The sequence below is a fragment of the Copadichromis virginalis genome, linkage group LG23 (genome assembly GCF_057382275.1).
Source record: "Copadichromis virginalis isolate Kocher_CV1m ecotype Utaka linkage group LG23, C_Virginalis_male_GT1.1, whole genome shotgun sequence".
In the NCBI taxonomy this organism is placed as follows: domain Eukaryota; kingdom Metazoa; phylum Chordata; class Actinopteri; order Cichliformes; family Cichlidae; genus Copadichromis; species Copadichromis virginalis.
The window spans coordinates 34,775,222-34,784,888 of record NC_140639.1 but is presented as its reverse complement, the minus strand read 5'-3'; the positions used below and the strand labels follow the sequence as shown (position 1 = coordinate 34,784,888).

General features: G+C 39.5%; 2 protein-coding genes across 4 annotated transcripts in view; both read right to left on the bottom strand.

The window, feature by feature from the left end:
• Window positions 1-128: 128 nt before the first annotated feature.
• Window positions 129-3,811, bottom strand: cav4b (caveolin 4b). 2 transcript variants are annotated; one of them, XM_085448327.1, is made up of 5 exons: window positions 3,535-3,811; window positions 3,204-3,297; window positions 2,835-3,118; window positions 1,671-1,858; window positions 129-616 (listed from the first exon to the last, which is right to left on the bottom strand). In XM_085448327.1, exons 3-5 carry the CDS (start codon window positions 3,111-3,113, stop codon window positions 433-435), a joined length of 651 nt encoding a protein of 216 aa, XP_085304453.1. In that variant the 5' UTR covers window positions 3,114-3,118; window positions 3,204-3,297; window positions 3,535-3,811; the 3' UTR covers window positions 129-432. The 2 variants fall into 2 exon arrangements, with proteins under 2 accessions (XP_085304453.1, XP_085304454.1); XM_085448328.1 differs by having other exon boundaries at window positions 2,835-3,113.
• Window positions 3,812-4,222: 411 nt separating this feature from the next.
• Window positions 4,223-9,667, bottom strand: part of arhgap4b (Rho GTPase activating protein 4b) — a 31,301-nt gene continuing 25,856 nt past the window's right edge. For both annotated transcript variants that reach the window (XM_085447542.1, XM_085447543.1), the window contains exons 23-24: window positions 9,063-9,165; window positions 4,223-7,266 (exon numbers count right to left, since the gene is read on the bottom strand). In XM_085447542.1, the coding sequence (XP_085303668.1) occupies window positions 7,042-7,266; window positions 9,063-9,165 (328 nt within the window). In that variant the 3' untranslated portion in view covers window positions 4,223-7,041. The remainder of the gene's footprint in view (window positions 7,267-9,062; window positions 9,166-9,667) is intronic.

Sequence of the window (9,667 nt, the reverse complement as noted above, 5' to 3'; positions counted from 1 at the left end):
AAAAAAAACTAACTAAAAACAAAATATTTGTGACCTTAATATTTCTTGAAAGTTGTTTGATTTACACTCATATCTATTTCATTTTGGAAAATAAATAAATACCCAATATAAAAAAAAAATACCCGTGGAAGTCTTGACATTTTTATTTGTAGTTTGTTTCAGCTTTCATACAAATAAACCAGAAATCAAATTATTAACAACAACAACAACAATAATAATAGTAGTAGCAGTAGTAGCAGTACATTTCTTTATAGCCTGATGGTGGAAATAATAGCAGAAATTGGTTTACATGTAGAAAACATTTTGAGTAGGATTAACAGAGCAGGTTAATAAAACATAAATAAAAAAAAACATGAAGAAAAAGAAAGAAATGAGAAATAGGCCCCCAATTTAAGCATTCACTCAGTCACCCACTGAGTGCATATCTTGCATTCATACTGTGTCTTTGTCTTTCATTTGAATCCAGTCCTTGTTCGACAGTGAAATTGCGATTTGGCTGCAGCAGAGAGCAACAGATGCACAGAATGGAGAGATGACAACGTTGACGGCACACATACACAAGGACCGCAGGCATGGAAGGAAAGTGTTGCTCAGCTGTATGCAGGGAACCAGAAACCTAGGCACAGACAAAGATCAGAGTAAGTTAGTGAAGACGGCTTAGGCAGCAGAAACACCTGTGTAATGTGTCTGAACACTCATGTGGCAAACAGCTACAGGAAGAGAGGCTGAGTTTCTCAGAAGTAAAGAGGGGCAGAAGTTCACCAGCTTGCAAAAATAAATCTATAAATTGTGAAACAATTGTTCAAACACCAGTAACAAAAACACAAGACTTGTCCAAAGCTGCAACAGCTGCACATTTACAAAGATTTTACATATCTCATCATCTATAGGACATAATCAAAAGATTCACACAAATTGGAGAAATTTCTGCGCGCATGTAACAAAGCTGAAAATTTGTACTGCTGAATATCTGCTGGCTGTGGTGCGACCACACTTGCAGTACAACAACAACAAAGTCTTATTTGACCCAAAAATCCTTTTACATTTATAAGTGAGACATCTGCAATACTGCTAACAGGATAGCCAAGACTGTAAATAAGGTTTCTTTTGCTTGTGTATGGAAGAGGATTAGGGCCACTGGAAAAAGAAAAGTGGGCTCTTCCGTACTTATGACCTTAGTCCACTGAGGTTTCATTTTAGTGAACCTTCCTCAGTGTCTAGAAGAGAGTTTTATTCATGTGACATTGGTATAATGTCAAGCAGGAATCTGCAAAGAAAGCTATTAAACATGTGACTGTCTGCAAACGTATTTCTGCACATGTGAATTGCGCCATAAAGAACTGCCCCTGCCCCTTAGTCCTAATCCTAACTGTATACACACAGTAAAACAGGATGCTGGTATGAACTGGGCAGAGACGAATATGTAAGGGGTTACGTGACAACTTTGTCCATCTCTGATATATAGTCCATGCACTCAAATGTTATATTGAACATGTTTTAAAGTAGAGGCTGTGTCTGATGTTTCATTAGAGGCTAACTACACTCTTTCTTGCTAGGAAAAAAAAAACATGCCAATAATCCTAATAATACTGTGGATGTGTGTTTGTGGTTATTTGCAGATAAAGCAATGTGTGTCCAGAGGAGAAATATTTAATAACTCTCCAACATACCAGACATGAAGGCAGGCAAGAATGGCCAGGAAAATGCCACAAACGAGAGCGCAGGGCACAGCAAAAAGCAAGGAGAGGCACTGGTACGTCCAGATACGAGCATTCTCAAAGCCAGTGACGCTGTAAATCCACACTTGGTCTATGCTGTGAGGTTTGCTGGGTTCTGCCAACACATCACTGACCTCCACCTGTAAAAGGTAACAGGAGAGAACGCTGAGGCTGAACACAATAAACTAGCCAAAGTTAATTCTATTTTTATCAGGATAGTTTCAACTGCTATCTTGATCAGTTAGATCTTTAACATGACAACCATGCACAATGTGCTTTGGGAACATGCAGGTTTTGGTTTGTGTATCTGTACTGAAAGCTATTTCATTCCTATTCCTAGATATTCCTTTATAACAGAAATAATTTATTATATTTTATGTTTTTTCACTCAGACAACTCATGTTGGAAACTATGTTTGCAGCAGGAAATTATCTGGAATATCTGTATCTGAGCGATCACTCTGGGAATACCATTCACAGCATTTCTGGTCAGCTTAATGTTATATTAAAAATGATTAAAAATGATCTAGTTAACTTCAAAATAAAACAATATAAAATGATTTAAATTCGTTTTATTATCAAAATGTCACAAAGTTTGGGAAAATGAAATGTGTCATGTCTGGCTTATCTGAGGTTTTCTGTTGCATTAACTCTTTCAATCAATAAGGGTTATTTCACTGCTGTTTTGTTGTGTTCTTTGGGGTTTTATTTGTGTCATCTATAGATTGTCCCATTTAACTCTTTCCAAAGAGAAAGAGCCCCCTCCCAAAAAAGCCAAAAAGAAACCCAGGGAAAAAAAATAAATAAACAGGGACATCTGTCTGTCGGATGGGAAAATGAGGGTGAAAATGATTGTGTAGCCTCACAAGTGTGCAGCATTTTAAAAACCAAGATAGTCTTATAAAGAGTGTACAAATTCCCCCAAAATACATTTTTATCTCAGATATTTTGTCATAGATATAGATAACAGTTCTGAGACTGGTCAGATCCAATTAGAAGGTTAAAAAAACAATTTTCTGGTAGGACTGTGTCTATGCATGTGACATCTGGATTTTAGGACTCAAGGGCAGATGTTGTGACAAAGCAGACTGATAATAAAGAGAACAAACATCAGGACCTTTAGGTGCTGGTTGATACCACGAGGATCCCTGCTGACAGGACGAGTAGCTGCTGCTGTAGGAGGAGCAGCAGGTGGAGCTGGAGCTATGGGTGGAGTCGGGGCCCTGGGCGTAGTCAGAGCTCCAGGTGGAGTTGGAGCTTTGGGTGCAGGGGTTGAGGATTTGGATGCAAACTCTGGGGGAGGAGGGGGAGTGTTTATCTGTTCTTCCCCTTCGTCGTTTTCATCGCTGTCGTCAATCTTACACTCCACCAGGCAGTCGTCGCTCACCATCATCATCTTCGCTAAAAGCAAATGTAAATGTTTGCATTCGAATCACGCAGAATTGTTGAAGCCAACTAGATTCAACCCACAGACAGAGAGACTCACTCCTCCAGCTGATTGCAGGCCAGTGTAAAAGCGAGCTGAGCTCTGGCACTTCCACCTGTTCTTCAGCCTCCCGAAAAAGAAGTCAGTCCAAAATCTGTAAATAGCAGCTGGTAATTTTAAGACGGCATTTTTAAATGGAAAGCTCTGCAGTGCGGCCAGTGGTCGCATTAGATACAGTGCAGCCAGTGGTCGGATCTAACACGTGTGCATTTAGAACATTTCTATCAAAAAGGTGAAAAAATATATCGGTGCGTCCTATGAAACTTTCAATTCAAGATTTACGATTCACCACAGAGACAGCAAAGATATGAATAAATCATGTCTGACTTACCTTTTTTTTAAAAACAAAATGCTATCTTAATCCTTTCTCACTGACAGAGACCCTCAGAGAGAGAGAAAGATGGGGCAGGGGTGCTCTGCTTAGTGCTAATCTGAAATGTCAATGAGATCAGTTCAGCGGCTTCATCACAATGTCCCTCGAAGCTGAAGTGGAATTTACAGGACATGCAGAGACACAACACAGACACCTACAGTGTCTGACACCGACTTAGTGTGTCAGGAGTGCAAATGCGGTACAGTAGCTCTCTATGTGTGTGTGTGTGTGTGTGTGTGTGTGTGTGTGCGTGTGTGTTGGGTGGCTGTGTCAAGGGGTTATTTTAGGAGAAGGAGCAGACGGGTCCGAATGATCGCATTACAGAATTGGTGTGGTTTCCTAAAACAGAAACAATGACACATGCACCCACAGAGACCAATTATGTCGTAAACATGTTTCAATTAACATTAATACAACACTGATTCACCACAGTGATGAGTCAGACTGCAAGAGAGACTGTCACACGCAGGAAGTTGGGGTTGCTTATTTTTCCAGAGGCAAAATCTTTGAGTGACTACTGGAGAGCCATGTTCAGAAGCACAGCGCAACCACTTGTACCCCCATCATGCCCGAGTTCAGCTGAACCACGTGTGGCAGTCACACCAGTCAAATGAACAACAATCCCCTTAAATACAACAACAATCTGTTAACCATTCATCACTTTGTCATCTTTATTCATTTTTTTTAACCACATATACAGTTGGACGCAGTAAACTTAGTGACATCATCGAACAGTGATCCAGAACAACAGGGTGTTTTAACCATAGATGCAGAATCAATAAAAGAAGGGAAAACAAAACAACTCTTCTTTCATTTTTCCAATACTGAAACACAAAAAATGTGAGATGATGTATGTAAGATTTTAAAATGCTTTTAGAGTCAAAGGAGCTGTTCACCTCGCTGCAGGAATCCTGAAACACGTTTGAATGGGACCTGTGGAGAAAAAACATGCTTCCTGGTCCTAAAAATAAAGCCAACGCAGAAGTGCCTAAAAACCTGCATTCTCTCTGAAGGCCACCAGATGGCAATAGCTGTTGTTGAAAAAGACTGTAGGGGTCTTTGGGTAAAACTTTACTTTAGTCACTTGTTTTGGGTCATATACAATAATAATAAAAAGTAAAATCTTGGTTATATCATGTCTCAAAAAGGAAGATTAGCAGTGGCATTTTCTGCTCATGCACTGTCTAACGACTTGTCAGGCACAAGATATTGAGCAATGAGCAAGCAGTTTCACTGCTGCTTGTCCTCATTGGAGCCAGTGTCTTGCAACCAAGATGGCGACAACAGAAATGTTCATCTTGTGGCTTCAAAACGGGACCTCAGACACCAACAGGTGACATCACGGTAGCTACGTCCATGTTTTATAGTGCCTATGATGATGCCATAAACACAGCAAGGGGGGCCCAAAGTGTGGATGAATGAGACAAGAGTTTCAATTGTGGCACCAAAATGGCGCCATGGTGTTCACAGTTTAAATCAGAGAAAGAGTCGGACACCTCTCTGATATAGGGGCCGTTTTGGCTCTCGAGACAAGGGCACAGTTTCCAGCTGAAGAGTAAGTCGACCTAAGACCTGAGAGAAAACCCTTTCTTATTCCTTCTAAGCCAAACCTGAGTTAGCCTGTCCTTAACTCTGCATAAGCCCTGAGATTTGGCCAACATATCAGGCCACGTCACATATGAAGGGGAATGTGTTTTTCTTCTCTGTGTTTTTTCAACACAACATGCTGTTATGCAAAGACCAAGTATACCAACCTCAATGCTAACAGCGTATCTAGCTAACACACACGGAGTCTCAAAGTGTTCAGTTTTCAATAAATTAATATGAAATAAAAAATCAACAGAATAATAAATGTAAATGTTAAGTTGTAATTTGTGAGATGATTTAGGATATAATCATTATAAAAAGTTGTTTGATCATTTTTTTTAGCTTGAAAGGAATTTTTCAAAAAATATTCACAAAATATTAAAAAAAACCTTTTTGTTTTATTTTTTTTTCTCCAATAACACACTATTTAATGACAGAGGTGTTTTTCACTACCTTTTTTTTTTTAGCAGTATGCTACCGTCCTAAAGCAGCTAACAGCTAACCTTGCTAGCTGTTGAGCTAGCAGGGTTAGCTGCTAACCAAACCAAACCAATTCTAAATTAGCTACTGCTGTAACTCCAATAAACTTATTTTATATAAAGCAACAAATATGATGTGCCTAGCATGTTGTTCTCCAAAAAGAGTCAGCTGGAAAAAACAAATGGGTTAGACAGTAAACTTTCGTTAACTGGTGAAGTAGTTAGCTGATGTCATGTTTAAAATCGGCCATTTCCTGTTCCATACAAACCATATTGGATCAGTGTTTTTCCAGGTATACTGCTAATAACTTAAACTTTCTAAATGAGGCCTGTTCACTCAGTTGTAGCTCATATCACTTCGGGATAAATTTCCCAGGACATTCACTCCTGAGAAAATTGACAACATTCCTAAATATTTATCACTTGTAAATATTCCTTTCCACTGTAGAATGATGGACTTCAGACTGTTTGGAATGTGTAAAAAAAACCTTTCCAGACTGATGGACAGCAACAGATGCCTCCCAAGATCATTGCAGATGATACATGGTGACACTTGCTTGTTGATTCAGTTAATCAGGTGGATTTAAATAGCAGCACCTGGACACTATTTCTGTTACTTCATATGAAAGCAGTAAAGGAGTACTTAATTCTTCACACACTTCAATACCTCAATAAAATGTGTTGTATTTTGTATTTCATCTGAGGCTTTATTTACTTAATTTTAAGATCTGCTAAAGATTATTTTTATTATGCAGTGATGTGTCAAACCTTTAGAATTGAAACAGGGAGCACTTTCTTTTTATCATGCTACAATGTTTTGCTGCTAATACTGAACACTTTGGGTTCCATACACATCTGCCTGGGTCACATTTTTATTATAATATGCAGAATTGAAAATTATCAGATCTTTTCAAGTGAATTAAACATGTAGAGTAAAAGATGTGAAGGCACTCCTAGACACAGGCCCCAGATCAGTTTTCTTTTCTCTTTTAAATAAGGAAAAAGGTTTTTGGGTGAACTGATCTCAGACCTGCCACTAGGGGGCAGTTTTAGTCTTCTGTTGTTGATGTACAGTTAGTATCATGGCAACTGTGTTTAAATAGTCAGTCTGGTGAAGTCACATCCCTGATTGAGAACAAAAGCAGACCAGGCCATAAAAAAACAACAACAAAGCAAAAAAAGAGACCAAAACCAGACACACTGGACATACACGGCACAGAGAATAGTGGCACTATGAGATGGCAGAGACTCACTTATTATACACGTGTCCAAAAAAAAATGGGAAAAAACAGAAGAAAAAAAAATCAAGATCTTTCCCAAATGCACAATTGGCATCAGCGGGATAATTATCATTGTCAGACAATGAATCAATAATTTCCTGGCTGTCCCCTCCTTAGTCTCAGTCCACCGGTCTGAAAAGGGCCCGTCCCCTGAGACCGAATCCTGCTTTTTTGGCCACAGGGGCAGCCTGAGGAACAGAGGAGGAGGTGGACAATGAAGAGGAGGAAGAGGAGGGTGCAGGGGCTGCAGTGGCCACAGGTGCAGTGATGCCGGACCCCTGCAAGGGAGGCTGGCGAGACAGGAGCTCCTTGAACACCGAGTTCATCTGACGGTTGATCATCTCCTGAGAGAGCGAGAGGAGGAGGAGGAGGAGGAGGAGGAGGAGGAGGAGGGGAGGTGAACATCAAAGTTTTTCTGTTACATACTGCATTATTCTACTGCTGCATCCTGACACTGTTAAAGACTGGAAGGTCCTTTTTTTTCATCACTTTTTTGTGAAGGCTCTAACTTGGAATCTCATAACTGAGCGACTCTGAAGGTGGAGTTTTGTATACAAAGTCAATTTAATCTAGACTTTAACAGAAAGTCCACTGACTGAACAACATAAGTTGCTGGTGGTGTTCTCACTGCAGAATGAATTCACTCTCACATCTAACATCATAGTTACTTACTCAGAATCAAGAAGTGATGTGATCCAAATATCATATAAAGCAGCGGTCCCCAACCCCCTGGCCACGGACCGGTACTGGTCTGTGAGTCGTTTGGTACCAGGCCGCCAGAGTTGTGGCTCGGGTGTAAATTTTAAGGTTTTCGGGGGCTTTTATCGTTAACTCTGTTTCCCGTGTTGAAGTTGTGTGTCTTATTTTGAAAGAAATATTTATGCGTTACCATAGCGACCAGAGAGCTTTAAGGGGCAGAGAGGAGGATGTTATTCTCAATGTTGTTGGTGCATTTCAGGACGCTGCTAATAAAGTTACACAATCACACAGTGAATTTGCGTTTATTATTATATTTACAAAATACCACAGTTTTTGTCTTGATCGTATCATTTTATTTTGTTGTATTTATCACCGACACCTTAAAGGCCCGTCCGTAAAAATATTGTCTGACATTAAACTGGTCTGTGGCGCAAAAAAGGTTGGGGACCGCTGATATAAAGGACCATTTCCAAGAAAATGGATGGTGTCATTCTTTGTTTAGATTATTGGAGTGTTTTATCACATGCGTTACTTGTCCAATTTAACAAGGATGGAAAGAGTATGAGGAAATTGCTCTCAAGAAGTAATGCTACACAACCACACACTTATTATGTGAAAACATGCTTTGATTAAACATTACTGTATGCTGGGAAATAATTATGTGATGATAGTAATGCCTTAGAGCAGTGATTGATCATGCATGGTTTGCAGTGGTGGTAAGTGGTTAGTTAAGTTACTGTGCAGGTTGACAAAAATGCGTCACTTGGAACAAATATGGCAACTGATTGTTTAAATGAATTTTTTTAAAGCAATCTGAACTAATAAATGAAATGAACTAATAAAAACAGCCGTGATGAAGACCTCAGAGTTTCAGTGGGCTCCAGAGGATTTTCAGATTTTTCTATCTAGAGCCCTTCTCTGTAAAATAAAAAGTACTTCCCCTCTCTAATCATCAGTTCTGAATATATATAACCGCCTTTCTCACAGTTGCATTAGTGGTGTTAACCAGAAAGAAGAGCAAAAAAACCCCCAAAGCCCACCACGGCTGCTTTTAATAGTCTTTATGTAGTAATACCAACCTTCATAAATTGCACCAACATCTACTTTTAGACTATGTGAGTGCATAATAAACCCCCAGTAAAGCAAGCCAGGACAGAGATGCAACTCTAAAACTAACATTTTAAAGCAAAAATAGACCTGCAGCTGTGAGCCACAATGCAAAAGTCTCTAATATAAATCTAACGTCAACGAGCAAAACTAGCAAGCTAACACTCGTCAGATGAAACATCGTAAAAAAACACCACCAGCAAAGTTACTGCTTCATATTGTGCATACATTTGAACTTTTTTATAAAAAGTCATACCCACATTTTAGAATTTTTCGTAATGTAATGCTTTTGTTTTGGTTGTTAACAAAGGGTTGAATATGTTACACCGCTAACCTTATCAATTGGTGTTCTTTCTGCCTGAATGAATGGAGGTCTGTCAGGGGGTCTGAAGTTTCCCTGTCTCAGAGTGTCCAACGTGTGCCTTCGCTCCTGAGACCTGAAAGAAAAAAACATAAACAGCTTAACAGAGATGTTGAAAGACACGGGCAGATGCCACCTCTGATCTGAACCTTACTTTAATGTGTTGGAAAAGTTTCTCTCCATCTTCTCACGCTATAAAGACTAAAGTTTTGGGCTTTGCCTCATTTATTCCACAGCTGAATTGTGCAATTGTGGAAAGCAGTGTTCTGACCTGCTATGTTACTTTCTATGCTGTAGCTCTGCTTTTCCACAATCTGATTCCGAAATCCACAAATTCCTCATCCTCAGCAGCAGAAAGTGCTGCTCCCGCCTAAACCTGTAAGCAGCTGCAGCTCTTCTCAGAAATACTGTGGAGATGAGCCAAATCGACAAATTTCTGCATCAGTGTGTCGGGCTACTGATACAAAGACACAAGGACACCGGCACCATGAAGTAAAACTAAAAAATACAAGAGTAGTGACTAGCAGTTTAACCCAGAATAGTGCACTGTTATTAAGAGTTCTGAAACATTAAAAAAA